The sequence below is a fragment of the Bidens hawaiensis genome, unplaced genomic scaffold (assembly GCF_021521415.1).
Source record: "Bidens hawaiensis isolate Kalapana, Puna unplaced genomic scaffold, B.hawaiensis_p1.1 tig00001511_1, whole genome shotgun sequence".
Classification (NCBI taxonomy): Eukaryota; Viridiplantae; Streptophyta; class Magnoliopsida; order Asterales; family Asteraceae; genus Bidens; species Bidens hawaiensis.
Genome location: NW_027491085.1, coordinates 2983482 through 3011461, shown reverse-complemented (window position 1 = coordinate 3011461; position 27980 = coordinate 2983482). Strand labels below are relative to the sequence as shown.

General features: G+C 32.8%; 2 protein-coding genes across 2 annotated transcripts; both read right to left on the bottom strand.

Annotated features, from left to right (window-relative positions):
- Positions 1-30: 30 nt before the first annotated feature.
- Positions 31-6114, bottom strand: LOC143583173 (periodic tryptophan protein 2). Its single transcript, XM_077065553.1, has 7 exons — positions 4876-6114; positions 4525-4776; positions 4360-4452; positions 2413-2784; positions 1301-1645; positions 995-1222; positions 31-455 (listed from the first exon to the last, which is right to left on the bottom strand). Exons 1-7 carry the CDS (start codon positions 6088-6090, stop codon positions 285-287), a joined length of 2676 nt encoding a protein of 891 aa, XP_076921668.1. The 5' UTR covers positions 6091-6114; the 3' UTR covers positions 31-284.
- An 8169-nt stretch (positions 6115-14283) lies between these two features.
- On the bottom strand, positions 14284-18501 carry LOC143583163 (uncharacterized). Its single transcript, XM_077065548.1, has 9 exons — positions 18300-18501; positions 17969-18083; positions 16440-16476; positions 16288-16357; positions 16071-16175; positions 15559-15709; positions 14958-15040; positions 14643-14736; positions 14284-14550 (listed from the first exon to the last, which is right to left on the bottom strand). Exons 1-9 carry the CDS (start codon positions 18328-18330, stop codon positions 14478-14480), a joined length of 759 nt encoding a protein of 252 aa, XP_076921663.1. The 5' UTR covers positions 18331-18501; the 3' UTR covers positions 14284-14477.
- Positions 18502-27980: the final 9479 nt, after the last annotated feature.

Below are 27980 nucleotides of genomic sequence, written 5' to 3'. Positions count from 1 at the left end.
AAGGACCCATGTGGTTATAGTCATGACTTTAGCATTCAAGATTAAAAGGTTGCATAACAGGTGTATTTCTCATGTTATGACAATGTTGCTAGATGATTTAGAGATTTCTCCTAAACAACATAACCAACAGAAACACTAGTAACAAAATTGTAATTTCACATTCAAGTTCAAAATTGCCTACAGTAATCAAAATTTCAAAATCCACCTTAATGAATGTGGTAACAGCACCCATAACTTACACACATTTGTAACAAAATTGCTCTATAAAGTGTGCTCACGAGTGATCATGGTTTAGAGGTTGTGGAGCATAGATATCGAAGCATATACTCGTTTGAGGAACATGTATCCCCTAAATCTTGATGTAATCTTGTAATCGCTTTCTGCAATGATTTCAGAGAAGGAAGTAGGTTCCTCGAGTTTTGCTGAATCAAATGACCATGGCATTTCGAGAGCTCCTGAAAAGTAAAAAACAAAAATAAGTTTTATCTTACTTGTGTTATCCAACTGTATACAAACTAGAGTGGAGCAGAGGTGGCAATCTCACCCGATAGGATGAGCATAGGTCATTTTTTTACTAAAACCGGAAATTCGGGTTTTGAGTTTTTAAAAACTGTTTGATTTCAGTTGATCTTTTGTTTAACCATTTAGGTTTGAAATTTTTGAGTCAAAAGAAAACTTGGCCCAAACAATAAAACTGATCCTAAAACTTTTTGTTATCTATTAATTGATTATCACACATTTGGGTTAAGATATTTGGATTACACTACTTATTATTATCAAAAACCAGATTTTTCTTGTAACAAACAAATTATTACTGATCTTTTTTTATTAACAATTCAGACAATTAAAAAACTGGGCCAATAGTTTTTGGTTATACGATCATATTTAGCACACAGATCATTAACCATAACTGGGCCCAATAGTTATTGGTTACATGATCATAGTTAGCACACAATTATTAACAAAAAACCTGTTATAATAATAATAATAATACCTGACACCACCGAAGAATAAATTCCAAATGAGGGCAATTTTCCAAAAGCTCAGCAAAAGTCTGAATCAATCTATTTAAATACTTAAACGGAACAGATGCAACAACAGCTTTAATGTCAACCGGGGCAATAGCCAAAATGCACTTCTTTATTAAACTATCTTCATTTAACCGTAAACTAAGAATTAAAGCTCTACTCGGTTGATCTTCACCAAGAGCCGCTTCAATCGCCTGCAAGTCATAAATATGTTCAATTTCAAAAGCACAATCTCTTTTTACCAAATTAAAACAAAAAAATAACTTAATTACCTCGGGTGTAACATCAATATCAAGATCAGTGGGGTCAAATATGAAATTATCATCCATTGAATAAACCAAAACCCCTTCGGTTGTTGCAGCAGCCCAACTACGGCCTGTGGGTGCAATTCTCAAACACTTTGTTCTTACAACGGGCCTTCCACGGTTAGGCATTGACCCGGGTAGATCATAACCTGACTTGACCCGCGTTTGTTTATCAACGCCTTCATCTACATCACTATTGTCATCATCAATCAAATTTAGAGGGCCCGCGTCAGTCATGTTCTTGGAGTTTAAAACATCAAGAACTCCGTCTAATGATAGATTTAGGGTTATTTGGAACCTCTTAAGCAATACCTGTTGATAAAAAAAACATTAAGCTGTTGTACTGACACCAAAATGTTGAACTTATGAGAACAAAATTTATGCAAGATTTTACCCATTTGACCCATTTGCAATAATATTAAGTGGCCCATTTATAGTAAAAGGGTCACACCTTTAAGATTGCTACCTCTAGCAGTATTTTGGTTGCTATTTGGTCGTATGAGTGTAAATGGAGCACAAGCTCGAGCTCGGCTCGTTTTAAATTCTATTTCAAATCTCAAGCTCAGCTCGGGCTCAACTTGTTTAACATTTCTAAATTATTTTGATAAATATATTTATACATATACACACACATATACAAAGATATATATGATATATTTATTTATTTTCGTAGATAAGACATCTTTATGTATGCCACAACATTATTTAGCTGATTTCATTTATAGTATATACATTTTTTATTATGTAATAATAAATATATATTAATTACATTAAACACATGTATATAACTAACAGGCTCGCGGGTTGTTGTGTTCATCGGTTCGAATATAGGTTTATCCAATTCATAACTTATTAGATTTTTAACTAAACTGAACCAAATTAAAAATGTGTCTACCCAAACCGAAAGCAACCGATTAAACCGACTAAATCCAATTAAACCGGTTGTTACTCACTTTATTCAACTGAATTCAGTTTGTTTATCCGAATATGAAAAACCTTCTCTTGTTGTGTTACAAAATTTACATAGAGAAAAACCAATAATTTAAAAATAAATTCCAAGATTAAACAAAAAAACAAACCTGGTCTGCAACATCATACATACAGATGAATCTACTACTTCCACCAGCCAATATATAATTCCCATCAGCAGAATAAGACAAAGTGGTGAAACATTTTCCAGATGTAGAATTGGCAGCCGTTCTTCGGTCAGTCATCAACCGCCCGCCGGCAATGTCACGCCGCCCCTCAATGGTGTACATTAACAGCCCATCGATCGGATCCCAGAAATGAATTTGACCATCTAATGTGCTACAAGCCAATTGCTTGCCATCTGGACGGTAAACAACTGTAAGAACATCATGTGTGTGTTGAAATGTTTCAACTGAACCTTTTCCATCAAAAACATCCCATAATCGAACGGTTCTGTCCCATGAAGATGATGCCAAAATTGCCTATAATAAGATTTGACATTAACATAGATATTAAATAAGAAAAAAACTTCACAAATGACATTTGTGCAATTATCTATACTACATTTACAATTGGTTGAAAAAATGTTTAATTTCCTTTTATATTTTATTTATTTAATTGTTATAGAAAACACAAAATAACCGTCGCTTTTTATTTTATATTTTACACAAATTCTCTATTTTATATAGTTAGATTGGAACCACCAAGTTTATTATTAAATATGACGACGGTTATTGTTTTGTTCTAACTTCTAAACTTCTCATTCTTGCATTAGAACTTTAAGAAATATATAAAATATTTAGCCAAATTAAAAGCACCACTGCAAAATTAAACGACGGTTATCATTTTTTTTGTATAACTCCGACGGTTATAATTTCCATCTTCCGGCGCGTCTTCTTCAACAGTCACCACAACTTCCCCACAATTTCATACCCTATACATACACACTATAATATCATTGTCATTCTTTGATCGATCGAAAATAAGCGGATGCTAATAAACGGTCCCGTTTAAAAAATCCGCTTTCAGATCAATCTGCCATGAATGAAAATGTAGAACGAGTTTGATCGCGTGACTCACAATTTTCAATTACGATATGGCATAATTTTTGTTGATTGATTTCAAATATTTATATCATTATATAGGCTAATACGCGTCCCCGCCACCGGAAAATATGGACGTGGACGGAATACTTTTGCCTGAGAAAACGACGGCGAATGGGGAAGATTATATATATTTCCTATCTACTTTTGGAATTTACAAATTACATGTTTAAACAATGATACAAATAGAGGCCTTACGTTGAGAGTTTGATCAATTTTGATTTGAATTTAATCACCTATTGCAATTTAGATCAGAAAAAAAACACCATTATGAACCATTAAGCACAATACGGTAAACACCTATTGCAATTCATATTCCCAAACTGATGCAATCCCAAGTTGTTTTACAATTAATATAATAGTGAATCCATTAACGACCAATAATGAAATTTAAATAAATTTTAATTGATTTTAATCCTGTTGTTTTGTGAAAAGAATTCAAACAAATCCACAAATTAGGTGGATCAAATACGTTTATTATTTAATTGATGATTGAATTTAACTGCCTTTAATAATTTGTTGTGGTTCATTTGGAAAGTAATTGTTAAAGTCAAAATTCAAATATGAAATTTAATTGATGGGAATAAAATAGTTTACCAGTGCTTAGGTTTTAATAATTTTTCATTAGTTTTCTATTTTATTATCTAGCCAAAATTTTTACCATTTAGCAGGCAAAGATGGATAGATGATTTTGTTTACGGTTTAGTTATGGTATGGAATATTTTATAAACGTTAGTTTAAAAATATAAATATTATATGTAACACATAGTATTAGTGTCTACGTTATGTTCCTTTATTTGAATGTACCTACATTATGCTTCTTTATTAAATGTAATACCTAAATATCACAAAATAACAAAGATGTTTGTAAACATAAATAGCACCGCTGCAACGCGCGGATAACATTACTAGTTTTATCTAATATAAATTAAACTTCTACAAAGAATTACTTACACTTGTAGGAGAAAACATCAATCCATGAACTGGACCTTCGTGACCACTAAGAACATCCAACAACCGACCCGTCTTCATCGACCAAACAAAAATCTAAAAAAGAACAAAAACTGGTAAGACAACTTTCTAGACAAAAAAAAACTAATCAGGTTATATAACAAATACCTCAAATGAATCAAGTGTCCCAGCACAAATCACTTCACCACTTTGATCTGATGATAAAGAAACAAACTGTCTAGACGAAGGTGTTGTAAATGTCCTAAAGTTTCTGTACCGAAACAGATCCCATGCACGAACGGTTCCATCTAAAGACGCACTCAGTAAACAGTGGTTGCTAGCCATGAAATGTAACGCAGTGACCGCGTTTGTATGCTCGGAAAATGTCACAAAACAAAACCCTGATGACACTGTCCAAACCTATACAAAAAAATACCATCTTATTAAAATATAAACATTAATATTATTATACCAAATGACATAATGTGATTAACTTGTATAATACAATACTATAATCACCTTGATTTTATTATCATCCGCACCAGTAGCCATCAGCTGTGAATCAGGTGAATACGCAATCGTATTGACATCAAAATAGTGCCCCTGTTGCTTCAATATATAACTCTCCGATTTCCACTCCCAAACAAGCAACTGTCCAAGTTTCGCACACCCAAACGTTAACCAATTCCCAGCCTCATTAAACGTAGCAGTCGTAATCTTCACCCTCGATATAGACAACAAATGTATACAAACAAAATCCGGCATTTGATAAATCCCAAACACACCATTCGAGAATCCAACAACCACAATCTCCAAACCCTTATGATAATTACACGAACTCAACTTCGCAGGCGCCTGCATAAAGTAATCTTTCTTAACCAGTTCCCACTTCCCTTTATGCAACAAACCCGAACCTCGTTCTTCAACTTCAACATTCTTTCGTTTCTTAACGTTACTAACTCCATCCACTTCCATTTCCATTCCTTGTTCCGGAGTACCCGGAGATTCCGGCTCGTCTAAATTCTCCTCATTTCCATTATAACCATTATAACTCCATCCGAAAATCGCGCCATCTCGTGATAAAGTATAAACCCTCGACACCTCTTTCGTTTTCTTCTCCACACCAAAAAACGCACCCACAATTACATCTCTATGACCCAAAAACATAAACGGCTTATCCAACTTATCCGGCTTATTCAGCTTATTCCCGCCGCTTACTTTCTTCAAACAGAAAAGCCTAACAGTCAAATCCTTCGACCCGGCAAGCAAATACTCGGAGTCGGGGCTCCAATCAAGAGCGGTAACCTTATCGTTACAATTCGCAAAGGTTTTCACCAATTCAAACGCGAAAAACTCCTTCTTAAACCCGGGTGACCTCCAAATCTGAACCAACTTCCCAACAGCAACCGCGATTAATAATCCATTAGGGCTGAATTGAATATACCCAACAGGGTTTTTAAAATTGATGCGGTGGAGTACGGCACGGCGGCGGAGGTTGATGAAGAGTGCGCGGGAGTTGTCGTCGACGGCGAGGAGGAAGACCCCGTCGGGAGAGGCGGCGAGTTTGGAGATGTTGGCGGAGGCTTGGAATGGTAGGGTTAGGGTTTCGGATTTGACGAGGTCGGTGACGGAGATGCGGTTGCCGACTGGTGAGATGAGGAGAGTGTTGTTGACGAAGATGGTGTTGCCGCCTCTGTATGGTGCTCCGAGCAGGTTTTGGAACCGGTAGTTCATGGTGGTGGTGACGTGGCGACGGAGACGGTGGCGAAAGAAAGTGATGGTCGTTTGCTGCTGTTCTTAAACCCTAGTTACGGTAGTTAGTATTAAAAAGATGCATGATATACCCCTTAGAATAAAACCACCCTTGACGGAGGCTCAAGGGGCCTTTTTGTCTTTTCCTTTTTTGTAGTTGAGTTTATATTTAGCCTTGAACTTGTCTTAGCTCGGTTCGATTTGAGATTTTAAGAAAGTAAGAAACTGATCTCATGTAACTTAAAAGCTCGGCTTGCTTACACTCCTACTCAATGACGGATCCAAGATTTTTATTCCTAAGAAGTCATTGTTTATATAGATGTTCAAATTTTTATAGATTAATATTCAAAATTTCCTGGTTGGTTCGGGGTTGGGAAATATTGTAATATGATTAAAAAACATGTTTTTTACTTGAATTTAATTTTGATGTTTTGGCTTTGTATAGTGAAACTCAAAACATGTATAGAAAATGAAAAACAATGGTGTAAAGTATTATGGTGAAATCAAACTTTTCGACTAGAGGATCACAATATTTTTCCTTTGCATCTACTAACTTTTATATGTATTCTTATTTAATTCAAGTATTACACACTATGCTAGTTAGAGTGTCTGCGTGTTGCGGCGGGAACGCAACGAAAATTCAGTCAGTAGGGGTTTGGTACGATATGATACTGGCATTTGGTATAGCTAAATGTGTAGTCGGTCTAGTTTATGATACAAAGTATAAGGGTATGCAACATATCTTGTATTTAAAAAAGAAGCTTTTAAAACAAAATAAATTCTTCAGCCCATTTGACAATTGGTAACTATTAAGAAGTAATATGTCTACACAATAATAGTTGGAAGAGTACATCAAACGGATCTGCAACTTATTTTTAAGATAAAAATCTCACCAAAACATAACTGTATAAGAATACAGGACCAACACAGCCATATATTGGCAATTCAAACAGGTGCCAGTTATGCTTTAGCGGTTTACCTCAATATTAGGATTGAAAGTAATAAGACTGAAAAATGTAATCCGCTATTATTTGTTTAGTTAATGCAAAAAAAATGTTTGCATTAGCTTGAGATGAAGGTAAAAATTGAGATGTTGCATCTCTTAAATTAATCATGGAAATGTGACATTAGTAGTGCAAATCAACTTGAACAAACGATTAAACATGGAGATAAAACGAAAAGGGCTTTATTATGCGTGCTCTTTGTTAATAGTTTAAATGAATGGTTCATGAACATGAACAAACATAACGTATAGTTATAAGAAAATAAAATTGTTTTTAGTCAAGTGAACTTGTTAAATGGGCCACATGAAACATGCACACTCCAAATAAAAAAAAAGTGTATTACAAGTCAAGCAAACTGGTCAAACGAGCCGAATCAAGTATAAGCATTTAGAAATTTATCAAGTTTATATATTTTTTATATTGTACCAGCCGGTGAGCTCGTGCTTCGCGGAGGGTATGTAGTTTTAAAAGTAACTTAGCCGGTATGGGTTCGGTTCACTATAAATATTTGTAACATTGCACTAAAGTTTTAAGCGAAGATAAGACATTTAAGTGTAAGTTTGCGTTCAAGTCGTGTTCGGACTCGCTTAAGATTTTTGCGTTCATCTCCGATTGGACCCTTGCAAGTGCGACCCATTTAGAACCCCAACTAAGCACATCAAAGAAAAACTCTACTGTCAAACGTGTTGTTTTTGGGTCAGCTTGTGAACGCACGGTTCCTATTAAAACATCTGCATAAATTGAACATTACAATAAGATATTTTATATGTGTATAACATCTTATTTATGTTTATATTTAGTTAAATTATAACATTAATCATGAATGAAACTCTAAAAACTATTATACCAAGTTTTTCGAGCTCAATCTTCTCTTTCTTGTGGTCTTATGCAAAGTGATACATGCATGATAACATACTATTTCAAAGGTAGATGTCAAATTACCTAAATATCCTTACGATTAAAGAATCTCTATAATACCTTATTTGAGGGTCATCTAGCTCATATTCACCTTTTTCTAGCTGATAACCCGATTCGTTCCATCTAAATAACACACACTTAAATGATGTAGTCTTTAGGTTAGATTCCGTTATGCCCCAACTCAATGAGCCCAAACCGAACAGCCTGATGACCGATAGTTCTACCCGAATGACACCCACTTGGTCTCACTTGCCCAATTTCTGAAAGCCACATGCATAATTTAGAACCGTCACAAAACATTTAATCAATACTTTAATGGAAGAAATAAGAAAAGTAAACGTATCTAATAAGTTATCATTTTACTTTGAGTTGCTCCATCTCTTCTTTTGTAGGACAAGATTTGAGAATAATTCCTGCTTCATCAGCTTCAAAAATGCCCAAATTACTTTCAATCTTTAAAAGGCCACCAAGATTCAAAACAAACTGATTGACTATTTTACCCTTCTCAACACCATCCTAATAAAAAAACATGATATTTAATAACCTCTATTAAGGCAATGGCATCATCGAATTGTAATTGGGAATTGCACAGCTACCCCAACTCCAACACCGCAACTGCCATATAAGAAGCATTTAACCGGTACGAGTTTATATTAGTAACTGATGACCTCTAAAAAGTCAAAAAAATGGCTAAAAGCAAAAGTTTGACAAAAAAAAAAAGACAGAATTTTGAAATTAGATTTGTCAAAGTTAACTCTGACCAACTAATCCATACTGTAGCATTTCAAATTTCTTAAATTCGAAAATTCACATGAAATCAATTAGTAAAGACATTGGTGGTAAGTGGCACACGTACAAATAGTACTTTACCTCCTAACTTAGCTCCATAATACCAGCCAGCTCATTCAAGTGATGCTTTAATAACCGAAGACGTTATTAAAGTAAGGAACACTTGTGTATGCAAACATTAAAAAGCATTAATCGGACAGTTAGCAAGATTCAATATAAGCAGTTCGGTTCGGCTTTAAGACCATGTTAAAATTGGTTCGGTTCGGGTTCGAGCAGTGTCAAAGTATAGGGTGATGAATCGGTAACAAGCCTATGGTTTGTTTTGGTTTATGTTTTTTCAGGGTTGCTTGTTTTGTTTTAGCTCGGTTTCAAATTTTTTAGTTTTTGGAGTATAAGTTTCGGTTCGGTTTCAGTTTATTCGATTTTTTGTTTCGCTTTAGTATTGGTTTTCTTAGTTTCGTATTCTTTAGTTTAATTTGATTTTAATTTTCTTTTGGTTTCAGTTCAACGTTGTTTAGGTTTGGTTTCATTTTTATGGATTCCGTTCGGTTTCGCTCTTGGTTATATTTGGTTTAAATTTTCAATAACTGGTAATAAATGAAAAAAGATAAACGTTTACCGTTTACCTTGTTAGGGACATTAACTTCTACATTGTACTTCATCAAAGTGTCCAGAAGGTAAAACTATCCTAACGTGGAAAATGGCAATAGTGATAAAAATAAGTCTAAATCTAATTTTCCCTCCATTTCATGAATCTTTATGTAAGAAGCGAGTACACCTTACTTTGTGAAGAATCAAAGCAATCAAAAAAAAAAAAAACATTATAAACACTATAAATTTAGTAGCATTTTGTAGTGTAAAACTTAAAGAATAATAAAAAAAGTTCAATAACATATATGAGAATAATTAATGATTTAAGCATAATTTAAGCATTAAAATCATAAGCGTCAATTGCTTAAAGAGATTCAATCCAACCATACGCACCTAAACCTATTTTGAGAATTTCTTGTAAATGACACCTAAAACTTGAAAAACGTTTTCATAAACGCTTATTTGGGGAATTTTCCTTATATTTATGCTCGAGCTAGTTTTAGCTCAATTCGATTCGAGATTTTAAGAGGTTGATCTTGTCACCTCATGTAACTCACGAGTGGCTCAGCTTGTTTACAACCCTACTCAGTGCCGGATCCATAATTTTTATTCCTATGGAGTCATTGTTTATAGATGTTCAAATTTCATACAGACTAATATTAATAAATTTTCCTGGACGATTCGGGTTGGAAAATACCGGTAATCAGTGTTGTAAAAATCCCGATTAGGCATAGATTAATCATTGATTAATCCCTAGTCCTGATAAATACCTATTAATCGTCAGTCTCCACTTCATAGCCCGACTGACGACTAGTGATTTTTACAATATTGTTGGTAATATAATTAAAATCATGGATTAATCCCTAGTCCTGATAAAACAATGGTGTAAGGTATCTATGGTGAAACCAAAACTTTTCTACTAGAGGATCACAATATTTTTCCTTTGCTTTTATATGTATTCTTTTATTAATTCAAGTATTACGAACTGTATAATCATAACCATATTGGAGAATTAACAGTCAGAGGTTGCTCTAGCTCGATTCCACAGGATTGGTTACACCACGGTTAGTACAGGCAGGGCGGGTGTGGGTTGAGACTAGTCATTCTGTACCGTCGGCTATAACTAGCAGGCAGCGTTAAAATCATTCTCAAACGTGCAAATAAGATTATAATGTTCAAACCCGGTTCTAAAATAGAAGTATCATGCCAAATATCAAACTCAAAATTCCTAATTTTACGTGTTAACACGATAAATTTGTTCCAAACTCCACAAAATTTCTTCCATTGAAGGCTTACAGTCAATGCACCTTAATGCGAGATCCATGCAACTGAAAGCACCTTTTGGGGAGTAGTTGTCTTTAAGACGCGGATCCATCAACTTCTTGATGGTTCTTCTGTTTGATTTGCTCTTAGGGGCCCGCATCTCCAAACTCACCAACTCCTCCATGATGTCACCGGGGTGTTTGGCTGTAATAGTTTCTAGCAGTACCAATCCGAAGCTACACACATCATCCATCGGTAAGTAACCTGTAAATTGAATAACAAAACCACAGATTATTAAATATGTGCATCAACTTGGCGTTTCTTAAACTAAGAAGTGTGTTTGGTTCATAGCGTGCAACATACTTACTGTTGATTGGGTCATACTCTGGCTTTAAATAATCGAAGACTCCCTTTAGCAGTTCTCTACCATGTCTTTGTTGGATTTCCACATACCCAAAACCCCCAAACTTAGCATTCAAATACTGGAATAACAAAGAGTAATCGTAAGTGCTTAGCTTTGAAAGGATCAGGTGACAATAGACTGTCTGAACAAAGATACGGGTCAATTAACCCGTAAAAATAACCCCCACCGATAATCAAAAAGAGTTTTGAAAGTTCCTACCTCGTCGAGCAATATATCATCGATCAGGAAGTTACAATGTACCCCATTAACCGAACACAAATGCTTCAATCCACGGGCAACTCCTATCAGGATGTTAATCGTGTTTTCCATGAAAGCGGCTCTAAATGATCACCTGCAAAATTATTCATTTCATATAGCTACTTAATTTACTGCAGAAAACAAAAAGAGTTCCTACCTCCACGAATAAAGCGAGAGAGTGATTTTTCCAAGCGCTCGTAAACAAGCAAGTGTTCGTGTCCATCTCTGTTGCAATGTCCCAAGAGTCTAACGATATTAGGATGAGCCAACTGTCCTATGAAGTTCACCTCTTCCTGAACTTACAAATTATTTTGAAGTTACAATTAACATAAATGTTCATAAACCAAAAACTTAGTACTCAGAGAACAAAATGCAGATAATAGAAAAAATGAACAAACTTTTATCACTCATTAAACAGTCACATGACAGTGCTTGGCTAATGGCTAGCCTAGGTCGGTTTGTACTAAGGTACTTAGTCGTGTTAGCTAATAAATTTCTTACATGGTGATGCCCACTAAAAGTAGAGTATACACGGGCACGAAAATGTAGTACATTTTATCCTAACGTCGAAAAAAGAAACCACCTTTTAAAACGTTTCTAGCCTGATGTACCGATTATTTGTTACGTTTCATCAATGAAAAGGGAATCAATCATACTAACATGGGTAAAAAAACACAGATTACATCTGATAATTTTGAAAGTTAGTTGCTTTTTCGGTAACGGAGGAAGAGTTGGTTACATTTTCATCCAATAAGCCTCTTGATCAAAAGAAGGTGCTACACCAAGAACTTTATAGTATTACTCTTTTCAGTAATATGGCAGGTGTAAAATGAATAAATGATGGTGATACTTACCAGCCATTCATTATGCACCGGAGGGATTTCTGAGGTGATCGATTTTACAGCAACAGCAATTCCAACACCTTGTTTAGAAGGGGCTAATGTGTTCTGCTCAAACCAACCTATGAACACCTTCCATAAACCTGCCTCACTCAAAAGTGAATCTCGACTAAACCCTCTTGTAGATTTTATTAAATCGTTAAACACAAATTCCTTCACACTTGGTGCAGACGGCACAAGGTTACTGAATCTCTCTTGTAACGTCAGTACAGTCTCGAGCCAGGCCACAACCTCAGCGATGGCAGGTCGGTCTCTTGTAGATCTATCCGTGCATCTTTCGGCAATATAAAAAAGATCTTTCAAACATTTTGGGGATATTTCGTTCCTCAAACCCGAATCGATTGCATCCTCTAAATTCGTCCCCACCGTATGTCGAACCCACTCCAATAGATTTCTTTGCGGGTTATCGCCATCAAATCTTTCATCCACTGGAGGCTTCCTACAAAGCAATTCGAGCAAGAGCACGCCAAAGTAATAAACATCGAGAGAATAGCCATCCAAATACCCAGCCATTCCATATGTAAACTCGAAGTGAGATGTATCACGATCATTACAACTTGTGAAGCCTAATTTCGACAACCCAAAGTCTCCAACTTTGGGTACCCAAGTATCAGTCAAGAAAATATTAGAGCTCCTAATATCACCATGCACAACACCAGCTCTGTGCAGGTAGTGTATACCACGAGCAACACCTACGCATATTTCCAGCCGTTGAAGACAGGAAAGAGGGGTACGGAATGCATGAAGGTGATCCTTAAGCGTCACATTCGAAATATATTCATACACAAGAATGATTTCTTTCTCATAACTAGACACACCATGTTTTGAGCAACGCCGCTTTACATGATCTTTACAATAACCAATCAACGACGCAAGATTAGGGTGGCGGAAAGTGCAAAGCCCTTGTTTTTCAACTTCTGGCCAAGAATCTTTTGCCCCTACCATTGACTGTTGATTCAATCTTTTAACGGCAGCACGACGAGCATTGTAAAATTCACCCAAGTAAACATCCCCATTCCCATAACATCCTCTCCCGATTATTAATGATTCGTCAAAGTTGTTTGTTGCCTTTTGTATTTCAGAAAGTTGAACAAAGTGAGGAGATGGTTGTGGAGGTTCAGTCTTATTCCTCTTCTTGAACATAAACATAATTGCTAATGGAATTGAAACATGTACGTGGATCAGGGTTATTAACTTGCCTGAATGAATCTCGATCAAATAGTGTCGTAGGCCAGAAAAGTGGCATTTAGGTTAGTGATTTTGAAACATTAAAGTTATTTTTTTTATCATCACGGGCCTCTGACCCACTAGATCATCTCTATTCCCCTAGTACAAAAGCCCTCAAGAAGAAATCCACTATAGGCGGGAAAACCAATATGCTCTAGATAATTTTAAATTTTTGTTGTTATTGGTGGTAAGTATAGGAGAGGTAAACTGTAATAAACTAATAATAAAAGTATACAAAATATTATTTAATTAAACATGAAAGAGGCTTATAGTATTTTTTAGTGTAATTATAAAGATGTAGTTACAGTACGAGTTAAGAATATTTTATTATTATTATTTTGATAGAGGGGATGGAAGGGATTGGAACCCTTTTTTTTATTTTGATAGTTTTTCACTACGAATCAACACACAACTTTTTGTTTAATTATATATTTTTATTTCAAAAACCATTAATGAAATATGTTTCGATCAAAAAAATTGGTTATTGTATAAATATGGTGGATTTTGATGAAGGCGGTGAATTATGTCCCAAATAGGATACAAAGTGCCAATTTAGTGATTTGGTTAGGTTAATTGGATAATAGTGAGTCCTAATGATCACTTGTGCTAACTTGAATTTGTTTGAAGTGTTAAACCATAACTAGAAGGTGATTAAGTGTGAAATTTGCATGTTTTGCACAAAACAAATTGGTTTGAGCTGATGAAATCAAGTGGATCATTAATTCTTTTAATCATTGTAAATCCTAATAATGATTATGATTATATTCATGAATGAAAAACAATAGTGTATCACATGTAATCTTCATTAATATAGCACAAAATCCGCAAGAACAAACCCTTCTAATATCTTTATTTTACACCAAGAAAACTCAAATACAATAACACCATACATACTCTCAATCAAGCCCTACTAATCCTAACATCCCCCCCCCCCCATTTGTATTTTCCGTTATTAAATTACCATTTTACCCTTCACGATTCTAGTTTGCAATATAACATCAATGCCATGACAATTATTCAACCTCCTAGCCTTGCATTTAGCCATTGACAGACCTCTTCCATTTCTTTCGGGACCGTGTAATGCCCAAGCCTAAATATCAGAACAAAACATAATACAAATCAATTAACAAGTCGGTATTTTCACGCTTGTAAGAAGGGCAAAAGAGTCTTTTTATTCAATACCCTTGGTATGCTTTGAATGTAACATATCTGAATCCAGCAGAGCTCAAGATCTGAGAAGACCGCTCTCCGAATGTGTATGGGACAACTTCATCACCTGTAAACCGCCTTGTTAAATGATCTAATAGTTTTCTAAACTTATATGTTTAAAAATTGTTGTTTATAAAATTTATTGATAAAATTTTTGAATGTGTCTGCCATGTGAATGCGCTTTTTGACCCCGTTTGTCTTATACAACCCGTTAGAGGTCAAGCACAACTCAAATTGGCCCATTCATCCATAAACGAGTCGAAATTGCCACAATTTTGAAATACATACCGACTCCATGACATAGCAAGATAGGCAACGAGGCAGCACGTCTGATAGCATCATGTGATCCTTCTATATTGTTTCTTAAATTCCTGCAAAAATCCATTAAATATCAATATGCAACCTAATTTAGTTATATAAATGGATGCGATTTAATGGAGTATTTGACTGATAGTAATATTTTTTAGTATGATTGGCTTTGCTATTCAAAATGGGGTTGCGGCGCAGCTTGTTGTCCATTTGCCTGCCACTTTATTGTAAACGTTTTGTTGATCAATATATATTATGTAACTTTATATTTGACTATAGTAAAATATTGATAATACCCTTTAACAATGACAAAAGGTAGTAGCAAAAAAGGTTTATTAGTTATTACATGCACTAAAATCTAGCTTACTTTCACTTTTTTTTTGTAATTGCATGCAAGCAACCTTAGAATGATGACATGTCACAAGTTTTTTTTTCTGATGTGGCATGCGCCACGTTTAAGGGTCACTTACATACAACGATTAAAACTTGAAAGTAATTTGGTAATTTGAAAGTAACAAGCAAAGTGAAAATCTTGGATTGGTAATTTGACAAATAAAGGAAGGGTATATTAGTAAATTACTGTCCACCCGGAAGGCAGCCACTTAATCCGACAACTGCCTTTAAGTTAACCAGGTACGGGCTCCCATTTCCATATCTTCCCCGAACAAAACAAGTTGCGGAATGAAGTGCACACGCAGCACCCATACTGAATCCGCCAATACCGAGTTTAACTGTGGAAAAAATCATAAAATTGTAATTACAGTGAAGTTAAACTATAAACTAATCTATGAAACAGTTGAACACCATGTCAAAGAAAAGTTAACGTTTTCGCCATGTCATCTTATCCTCATTTTTTACATGGTAACCTATAAAGATTACCTTTCTCAAAAACTATGTCAAAAAAAAAAAGTCAACATGGTCAACGTTTAAGCCATGTCATCTGCCACATCATCATTGTTACATGGTAAACTATAGAGATTACAATATTACATTTTCATGAATAATCCCTTTTAAAATATGTAAAACAAAAACAAAAGGGTGTTCACTATATAAAATATATATCGGTGAAACAAAAAAACGTAGAAGCTTTACCGTCTGATGGCTCCGTAGATAACAAGTTTGCTATGTGTGAAGCGGAAGTATCTAAACCTTCAATATCTTTTGGACCATCATCAGAGAGCTCTCCTTCATCAAACCCTATTATGGACCAAATATATAACCACATACATGTCATCTTTATATTCAAATGATTGTTAAAACTTGAAAGAATCTAAATAATGGTTATTTGTATTTCATTTTTATATCTTACATGCAGTGCATGAATATCCACCAAGCACACTCACTGGACGAGTAGGGGCCGTTGGGCATATCCATTTAATCTACAACGAGTAAAATTTATACAACAGAAACACGTAATATTTATGCTAATAAGAACGCGTTATTTTAGACGTATATGATTACATTTGGGAGTGGAAGGTTGTCCAAGAGTTGAGACCAACTGCACCAAGAAGCACAAAATGAAATGAGAAATTATAATCATTAAACGGGACATTGTGTATGTGTTAATCATGAAGCGGGTCAGGTGGATGAGGTAACGGGACAAAATAGGTCACTTTAGGTGCGTGTCAAGTTTACCCAAACCAACTATTTTCCAAAAAGGTAACCTTTTTATGATTAGTGTTTGATGTGCCATTGTCATGTATGATTACGAAAATTATACCGGCCAAGAAGGAACTCTTTGTGTTACTTGAGACACATTTGACGCATTTTCTTTTAAATTAATATATAACATATCGACTCAGTGATAAGTAACAGGTCGAAATTTTCCCTTCTAAAGGTAATCGTAATATTCCAAAAATGATGCAGTTAATTTCAAGGATAATCTTATTCTAAAATGATATGAGTATGATTAAAAATATGATGCAGTTAATTTCAAGGATAATCTTATTCTAAAATGATATGATTATTAAGGTGTTGTGCATTAAATATGCACTTTGGTTAATCTTCTACCCGTTTGATATGTTTCTTTTAAGCTACATTAATAAAATTTGACGCCTTAGAAATATGAGATAACCTGAATCGACCAATTTTATAAGGAAACTATTCAAAAAATTGACACCTTTAGTACTGCTAATCATAATGTTTTCAAAACAATGAACTATGTAATATAGTGGCCCTTGTCCCTAATTAAGCATATATGATCCTTTTTGTTCTTTAAATAAATAACATTATTTGTTCTTTTCTGTGTAACAGAATAAGACTAGAAAACACAAACGTACAACAAGGACAAATAACTATACACTAGTTTTAAATGATTTGACATCACCAAATATTCTATAACTTGGTTATGAAAGGAACATGTAAATCAAAACACGTATCTAAAAAATTCTTGTTCTTGATCATTTTCGCAATTTCGCGGGCACACAAATTTTTTGCAAACTACCGGAAATTAATTTATGTAAAGAGATCATTAATAGTGGCAAAAAAAATGACTATAACCAACATAATCATGAATAGCTTAGTTTATGATTTTGAATTATCTAAAATGTGTAACACAAACAGCAAGAATATATAGATCCCTTTACCATGTCAGCAATAATTTATTTTGTCTTGCTTATGAAAAGCAGAGTCTACATAACAGGTGTAAAATATATAAATAAAGTATTAACTTTTTCACAAGCTCTTTTATTTATGGTTTTATATATTTAATATTATTAAATACTTATACTAACTACAAAAAGCAGGTATATATTGAAACGGGTTTAAGTGGGTCGAATTGATCCGCAAACACTTCTTTCCCTTTGTTTTATAAATAACTACCGCGTTAACTATGGTTACGAAGATAGAAAACACTAACAATCCAAAATTTTAAATAAAACGATTAGAAGGTTGTATGCATTAAAAAGATACTTAGGACGACAGTTAATCCATTCGACATGTTCCCCTTTAAGCTAAAGATATTAATTTGACACGCTAATCATCTAATCTACCTGGAGCCATTATCACCAAGCCCATGCAACCAAACCACCGTCGCATGGTGTTTCCCTTTCGGCCTCACCACATATGTCCTACCAAACTCCACCGTTCTCCTAGCGGTTCTGCTACCTGAAATTATCAATAATAATTTAGAACTTGTTATTAAAACTGCTTATTAATTTGTTTATTTTTTTTTCGATACAAACATTCTGAAGTTGTTATATGTTGTTGCAACGAGCAACAACTTCAGAGTGTTTATTCAAAATGGCTTCTAATGTTCAAAAACAGCTAGAAGATAAACATTTTTAACAAGAATAATGAATGAGATAAAGAGTTTGAACTAACCAGAACCACTTGAAGTATTTGGGTAACTCATGTTTAAAGAAAATGTAATATTAATGAAATATCACCACTTTCACTTTGTACCAATGAGAAGTTGTTTCTGCAATTTATAGGCAGACTGGGTACTCACTAAAGGAATATAATTGCATGTGAAGATTCAACTGTGAACCAACTACATAACGTGCCAGAATTAATCCAATAAGAATTAAGGGCATCCATATATATAAATAAATATATACATAATATAGATATATTATGAGAGAGAAAGAGAATCAAATGCAGAAACACACAGAGAGCACAAAATGAAACTAAAAGGGTTCTAATGAAATTACAGAATTCTAGAATTTATGTTTTGGTGGTGCAGTTGACATAAAAGAAAAATAAAAAGAAACAAAGAATATTAATGAAAATGACAAACCAATTGACATTATTTATGGAAATGACAAAATGAAACAAAGAATATTATGGGTACCCGTTATGAAAATGACAAAATGAAACAAAGAATATTATTTATGAAAATGACAAAATGAAACAAAGAATATTATTTATGTTTAACACTCTTTTCTCTTGTTCAATCATTTATTTATGGATTTCATGATGATGATTTATGGGTACCCGTTATCTTAAAAATGTGAACTTCAACTTTCTGGCCCATCATCATTGCCATTTGTGACAATCTCTTGATAACATCAATAATCAAGTACCTGCAGAATGTATGCATAGTTGCATACAAATGTGAATTTTAACTTTCCAATGTTTAAGATTGTTTATGCTTTTTTAAAAAATATAATTAAAATAAGATAATCAGCCGTAACAAAACGCAATGTGAGACATATATGGTATAAATAGATTATAACTTTATTGAGTTGCCAAAACCCTACAACCATAGTCGGAAACGGTAGGTGTTCAAGTGGTGGTGGTTGGTTGGTGGAGAGTGATCAGTTGGTGGTGATAGTGGTGTTCAGGTTGATCGAGTTTCCCGGCAAAAGATGTGACTTTTCCAGCCAAAGACATTTTTCTGGCGATTGGCAACTAACGACGTTAGTATTCTGTTAGTTGCGGGCCGTTGGGAACAAATATGATAAAATGTGAGATCGTTATCAGCCAATTAGTTAGTTGAGAGCGGCATCAACAAAAAGATGATAGTTGGGATTAATAAAAACTATACACCTTAAATAAATTAAAACTGCTAATGCTTGTTTATAAATAATTAAAATCATAGTTTGAATAAACTAACTCTAAATCTCATCATAGAATAATCTGCCTATTGAAAACATTTTCGTTGTGTTCCCGAGTTTCATTTAAGGAGAGAAAAGAAAGGGAGGATAATTGAAAGAGAAAAGAAAGAGAGGGGATAAAAATGTGTCATTTTATTTTATGTTTCTGAGTTTAATAAAAATGGAAGGAAATAAAGAAAATTTAGGAATTAATAGGCAGTTAATGTTATACATACACATTTTCTCTCCTAATCTCTTTGATTTGAAAGGATGCGTATGAACTTAAATTTTATTGCATTTTCTCTCTCTTCTCCTCCCTCCCCTTCTTAAAAAATTTTAATCTCTGAAACATGATTCATTCACCTTTTCTTCTCATTTCCTCCCCCGCCCTTTTTAAATTAGACTCGGGAATACAACCTTTATTTAATTATTTTCACTTAAGTTGAACTTGTAATAACTAATCAAAGGGTATATGACTAAGCAAAGGGGTATGTCATCCCTGCTAATAAAAAACACAATACACAAAGCGAAAAAACGCACCGCTTCACATACGAGAGGCGCAAGGTTTTATATTTCACAGACATTGCATGACACACCCAAAAGTTATATATGATTTAATAAATAACTTGAATTCACAACATAAAAGGGATAGGTTCAACATCTGGATGCACAAAACTTCTCATGGACAAGAGGCAAGTCTACGACTTGCGGCCTCAAGGCCTTCATTTTTTCCTTTGCCTTTTGTACACTTGTTGCCTCCAAAGGTCAAAAGGTCAAGGACTTGTGCTTTAGTGCGACTCAGTCGTGACGCGCGAACACGCTTTTTAAAACCCATATGTCATCTAACAATTGTTTCACTAAAGTTGCTCATACTAAAACCACTCAGGTTAAATATCCTTTCATTATTTTGAAAAGTTTCAAAGATAGTTAAACTAAATAACCTAAATGTTGTTAAGAAAAAAAGGATCCTAAATAGAATAGCTATGACACTTGATTACAATTTAGTGACTATTCTTTTTCAAATCCAACCTAAAGTAACATGTAAATATGAAGAAAAAATATCAAAAGCATCCACAATAATTCATTTTAAGTGATTTTTAAAGAGAAAAGGTACGGTGGACGAACTTGTTGTAAAGAGAACAAAGAGATGTAATTTTTGACGTTTTGAACCGGTTTTGAAGCTTGCTATCACTAAGTTACATAATTATCCCGTTCAGTTCACTCCGTTCAACCATTTATGACATATTTCACAACAACAGGACAATTTCTAAACTTTGTTACTAACCATTTATAAAATATTTCATAACAATTCTAATTCACAAACACCCAAAATTATCATAAATCCATTTGACTATAATCTTTTAACTTCATTTAACATAAACAACACATGCAATCAATTACATATTCCTTTTTGTTTCGACGATATACAATTCGTGTGTGTGTGTATATATATATATATATATAGGGTAGGGTTAACGTAAAAAACAATATTTTTGTGAGAAAAATAAGAATAGATCTAGACCATTGGATCTATGATCTAGTGGTTGAGATTGGTAGTTTCTAGATAATTGTATTGTTTCATATTTACATTGTATAGTGTCATATTTAAGTGGTTTTTTTATTTTAAAGCTCTTCTCACAAAACACTTGTTTTTTATTTGAACTATTTTATATATATATATATATATATATATATATATATATATATATATATATATATATATATATATATATATATATATATCCTACTATACTATTAAAACAAATTAGTTTGCCTCCACATGGCCCTTTTCTATTGGACGATTTCCATATATTCCAAATATAACTACCACTTCTCTATTTTTCTTACCAATTAAATAATTCAAAAATACTAATAATTAAAATACTTAATTAAAATAGTTATGTAACCATGAAAGAGAAACCCGGTTTCCAATTTTGTTTTCTTTCATCTTCAATTCAATACACGCATTCTTTCATACCAAACCTTTTAACCTAATCAACCAAAACCTTCATTCAATCGGCCATTATTGTATATCAATAATATAATGATTTCGTTATGTTCTTCATATAAAATCGAAACCGGATATCGGATTATAAATTGGGCAAGTGACGGTATTGGATAATAACGATTGCTTTGATTCGATCCTGGAAACAACTTCAGAAGATCCATGGCGATTGTTACTCAGATCTTCACATCGATGGTTAGTATTTTACATTGTTAGGTTTGTATTTTCACATCGATGGTTAGTACTACATTAACATATTAACCTAGGTTATTATTTTACATTCTTAGCTTACTATGTTTAATGTTTAATTGATATGTTTCCTATGGTTAATGGTTAATGTTTAATGTAAATTTTTTTTAACCTATAGTTTAGATTATTAACCTAGGTTAGTATTTTACATTCTTAGGTTATCATGTTGAATTGTTAATTGTTTATGTAAATTTATATGTTTCCTCTGTTTAATGTGTAACGTTTAATGTTTACTGTTTAATGTCTAATGTTAAAAAATTTAAATTATGATATTTCTTATACTTTGAATGTAATTGTTATGATGACATGTTTCCTAATAAATTATGGTATTTCTTAGTATTTTAAATTGTTTAACGTGTAAGTGTTTCCAAACTTGATTAACAGTAATTGCTTTTTATTAAATCATATCATTACTATAAGTTTACAACTTTTTACGGGTTTGAACTTGAATTCAAATTCAACTTAGTTTGTTTAATTTTGTAAACATGAATCGTCCATTTTATTTAATTGATTCATATTGATCATATTGATATGTTTCCTATGTTTATTTCGGGCAATTATGGTATTTGTTAAATATTCAATTTTTAATGTGTAACTGATTCTAAAATCAACTTAATACGTCTAATTTTGTAAACATGAATTATAATATCATTTCATTCGTATGCTATGAGTTATGACTTATTATTGATATTGTGTTATTAATCAACCCCTAATTAGAATCGGTTATTACTTTCAAATTAACTAAATATGAATTATCAATTACATTTTTGAAATCCCTAATTTTATTCCATAAATTTACTATAATTACACCTTTCCTTTTAATCTAACAATTCAAATTTTGAAACAGAATATGTTCATCTATAAATACTACAAAACCGAAAAAAGAAAATCTCACAATTCTCACTTCCTTCCTGAACATTCATATTTGTGTCATTCTCAAGGTTTTTTAATTTTCTTCAAATTATAAATATGAGTTATTGAATCTTTAATCTTTGCTTTAATCTTATTTTCTCTGACACAACAACATGGAAGCATCAAACATTACCATGTTCAAGGATTTTGATGTTTCCAACAACGAATGTGTACTGAAAGTTCGTATTCTCAGACTATGACGTTTGAAGGACAACAATAAAACCGGAGAGGATTGGTCCATTGAAATGATTTTACAAGATAAGATGGTATTATTCTATAAAAATATATTTGTTTTTAGTAAATTTTTTTCCTCCTCATTTTATATATTTAATAACTAACATTGTTTGTGGTATTAATAATTTTTTTCCTCCTCATCGTTGATGTAAAACTCAAGCGCAAGTTGGATGACACCTTCGATGTTCATGATGACACTGGTATGTCTGCAACCAAGACGAAGGTTGATGAACAAGAAATTGTTGAGGCTAATGTTGGTCAGGGAGATATCGTAGGAGTGGAAAAGATATAAAAGGGAAGGATTTTGAGTTTTCGTAATAAATTAAACGTTTTGCATGCATTTATGGGTTTTTTTTTGGTTTTGAGTTTGGATGTTTTTGAGGTTATTTGTTCTTTATTTGACATTGTGAGTTTGGTTTTATTTATCATGTTTGAACTTGATATGGATATCAATGCATTTGTGTTTTCCTTATGTTATGTCTTTTTTTATCAATTAATTTCATATGGATATTAATGATTTTTTGTTTTCCTTTGTATTCTATATTCTCCTTGGATTATAAGTTTAAACCAACTACTATGTTTATTCTTTATAATGTTGGTTTAAAAATAACATCTTTTTTTAAAAACTTTAAAATAAGGAATCTTTGTCAATGTGATCCTACTAGCATTATTACACACATTGATACTACCAACATGTAATTTGACTAACGATACACCTATTTTGGATATCTACATCTACAACAATCACCATGACAAATATCTTCACATATATTTGGTATATTAATAATTAATATGATTTATAGTTGTACTCTATTCATAACTTAAATTCCTAAACTTATTTTGGTATGCAAGTTTCACTCTTCAACATGCAATTGTAACTTTATAAATTTAATGTTTGTATTATAACTTAACATGAATTATAATGTTATTAGCATAAATAATCGGCTGTATTTAACTTTATACGATTAAATACTACTTTATACTTATTGATTAAAGCAACTGATAATTATCTAACAACCACACATAATTATTTAGTTATTTATGAAATTTTAATTTTCAAGTTCGTGTTAATTGTAAAACGAAAGTTATTTTGTTCTTTATGAAATTATAATTTTCAATTGTTGTTGTTTAACGATTTATATATTTCCACCCGTGTCGTACACGGATCAATAGCTTAGTATATATATATATATAACATGGAGCACCAACAACCTGAATTCATGGGTGGTGATGATTACAGAAAGTATGTGGACTTCTCTCTCTCTCTCTCTCTCTCTCTCTCTCTCAATCTGCAAATCACTTTTGTTGTTTGCCACTTGCATATATATATATATATATACACACGTTCTAAAGTCTTCACCTTCATGATTATGATGGGTTTTTGTTTGTTTGTTTTTTGAGCTAAATATGTTGCACCTGCAACTCTGTGTTTATAAATTCAAATTTACGCTTCATTTCACGCCCCACAAGTGACATGCATGGTTTTCGGTACACTCCCCGTGCCAATATTCGGGACCTACTATTGTATTGTCACACTACCACAAACCATTTTTTCAAATATATACCAAAAAAAATAATATTAAATTGTTACTACTGATTAATGTTATTTATCTTCAAATTTATTATGTCAATTATGTTAAATTCAAGTAATAATGTTTCTTAGTGAAATGTTTGGTAAGAAGTTTGATCATGTAGGTTCATTTAATAAAGATACAACATGGAAAAAACTTTTATTCATTTAATAAATGAGTGAATATGTACACACATGTCCTGTTCATTTTCATTTTGGAACGTTCATTTATGCTTGTTTATTTAATTTTTGTTTACGTGCATCAAATAAACAATAATATACGTTAACAATATATCCAACGCTTTTATATATGCTTATATTATAATTAGAGTGTTAAAAGAGAATAGCAGTATATAAATTTCATGCAAAAGAGTATGTTATTTTATTGTTTAATCATCTTTAGAGTAAGTTAAACTTATTGTGCGTATCATTTCCATTAAATTATGGATTTCAATTTTTTAACTTTTGATACTATATGAAACATTTTACTTTTTTCTTTTGAAATCATGTGTAACAACTGTAAATTATTTAACGGGAGATAATTAATTTCTTTTAAAAGAGCAGTGCACTGAAATGAAGGCAAACAAACAACGAGCCATTTGTGAATAGCAAAATTAAGTTGTTTAAAAATTGCATCAATAGATCTTAGGGTAATAACATTAGATATGTATTGCCTGTTGGACACGAATAAATAGTTCCGTAGCTTCAGGTGCAAAGAAACTAAAGTTATCGAACGCAAAAGATATAAACATGTATTGGTTATCACGACACACTTTCTCGTGTTTGGTAACTTTACATGGAGTAGCTTTTAACGTAGTTTGGCCCACGATGAAAACACTACTTCACAAGCCCGCATTAGGGAACCTGTGTTAGATCTATACATGCGTGTTTTCCTTTAATCCACTTAAAGACCAAAATATCAGCTGGTCTGAGTGTTGACATTCCTTCCAAATTAAGGATCGGTCAAGAAATTCACAGTATATTCTTTCTTAACAGAATATTAAAAGGAACATCTCTAACGTTGACACTTGAACCCCGAGAGCTCCCTACATTGTACTGCACACTTTCCAAAGAAGTCCAAACAGTCTTACGACAAACATGGCATGTCCAGTATATTTAATGTAATTTAAAGTATGGTAATAATATAAGTAACACACACAAAGGTAAATCTGTCATTTCATATAATAACTCTTGCTTATCTTTCATGGTATGTTCTCTCTTTAATCACATTCCGTCCCTCCTAGTCGTCACCAAACACCACTTGTAGTGACAACAACTTCCAACTCAATTAATTCATTCGATTCGGAATAAAGATTTTTAAATCATGTATTAAGACAAATATAGCACAAAAGTGTCACCCAACAAGAATAAATAACTAAAAACATCCTAGTTGTGGGTAAAGAATGTCAATTTGATTTTTGTCACGTTAATAAATGCTTAATGCTTGCTAAAGCATTCGTGGATTTTGGCTTTTTTGCAACTTTCCCACAATTTTTGCCTTGGCCTTTTAGACTAAGTCACCAATGTTATAATTAAGGTATCTTGTTTTAATTTTCTAAAATGTACTATTATTAAAAAATTAGAAAAGTTATTACATGATTACTTGTAAATATGGATTGGGATTCTTTCATGTTTACACCGCTATTTTAAAAATCGAATCAGAATGTCTTACCTAACAAGTTAAATTAAGAATTGTTAATGTTATTTGTTCGTTTACAAGATGACAAACTAGGCATGGCGCGAATAAGACAAAATAGTTAAAACGCGTAAAATTCTTCGATGCTTATTCCTCTCTTTCTCATACTCACAATTTTTAAGACTATACTAACAGGTTGAATTTAAAATGTTTTTACTTTTTTTAGAATGGAATAATAACTAGCGAGAGAAAAAATAATACAATTGTTAAGTTGTTTTCTTTTATTTTTATTAATTATAAACCTTTTTATTGCCAAAAACTTTAGACTAAATATTAATTTAAGCAAATGTAAAATTTTTGTTGCCAATGATCTTTAGCTTAAATGTTAGAGATGAAAGTCTTGAATTCAAGTCTCATGTATAATAAAATAAGGATTCTAGTTTTAAGTTACGAGTTTTCTCATATATAATAGGTTTCCTCTTAAAGATGGTCACTGGATCGGAATTGATAGGGGCGAACTATAATATAGTTAGGTATGTATAAAGGGAAGAATATTTTAGTGCACGATTTGTTGCTTTTCATTTATTATATTTTAAAAGATTTTGTGACGCAAGATGGCATAAGTTGTTGACAATGGCCATGTCGACTACAACTATGATAAACCGAAATGATTACCAATATCCGGTTTGATTGTGTCTCACATGTAACTTATTTTCACTTTATTCAGACATTTTAATTTAAAAATAAACAAGATTTCTTTGTAGTTTTATGTTTAGATGACACTATATCTTGGGGGTCTTGTTTTGTTATAGTTGTGTTGCAGTCCAGTATTTTACTAGACTATGTTTTGCTGTAGTTGGCAGTTTTTTTAATAAAGTGCCTATCGTTCACCGGCGAAGATTGCTTAGGGTCAGGGGTGGCCCCGGCCCTCTTGTTTTTTTACGCAGTAGTGTAAATTTATATGTTTTCAGCCCAAATTTTTTATACGTATTGTAAAATTTAGCCGTTTTCGACCAAACTTTCTTATACGTAGTGTAAAAACTTAGCCGCTTTCGGCCGAAATTTCTTATACGTAGTGTAAAATTTAGCCGTCTTCGGCCCAAATTTTTTATACATGGTGTAAAATTTAGCCGTTTTCGACCAAAATTTCTTATACGTAGTGTAAAATTTAGCCGTTTTCGGCCGAAATTTCTTATACGTAATGTAAAACTTAGCCGTTTTCGGCCGAATTTATTTATACGTAGTGTAAACTTAGCCCTTTTTGGCCGAAACTTTGAGCCCGACCACCTTCGTTTGTGAAATTTTGTATACATTATGAATCCGACCCCCCAGTTTCTTAGTCCAAGCTTCGCCACTGCTTTCGTTGGCCGTTAGAAAGAAAAAGATAACACTATATTTTGTATTAAAAAAATATACCATTAACATAAGTTGCTTCTAATGTTTAAATATAAGTTTGTAGCATGTAAATACCTTTTTATATAACAATTACATGTCAAACAAATACTAATATACTTGTCAATCTATTGTAATGTATATGTTTCCGGCAATAGTAAGAGTAACTTTTATCAACCATCATGTTTTCAAGCTATATCAAAAATTTATAGGACCAACTCAAGTCCCGTATCGATAATCAACACACTAATTAAACGAATAACTCTCGTTTATATTAATCAGAAAATATCACTCTAAAAACTGATTACAAACCCTCAAACCCTAACTCGGTTTGACTCTTGATGAACCCTAGCTCGGTTACACCAAACTCACAATCTCTAATGTCTAACAATAACTCGGTTTATATAGACTAACCCTAACTTGTTAGCAAAGACATTACCAAATAAAATAAAACCTAATTATTGTGTTG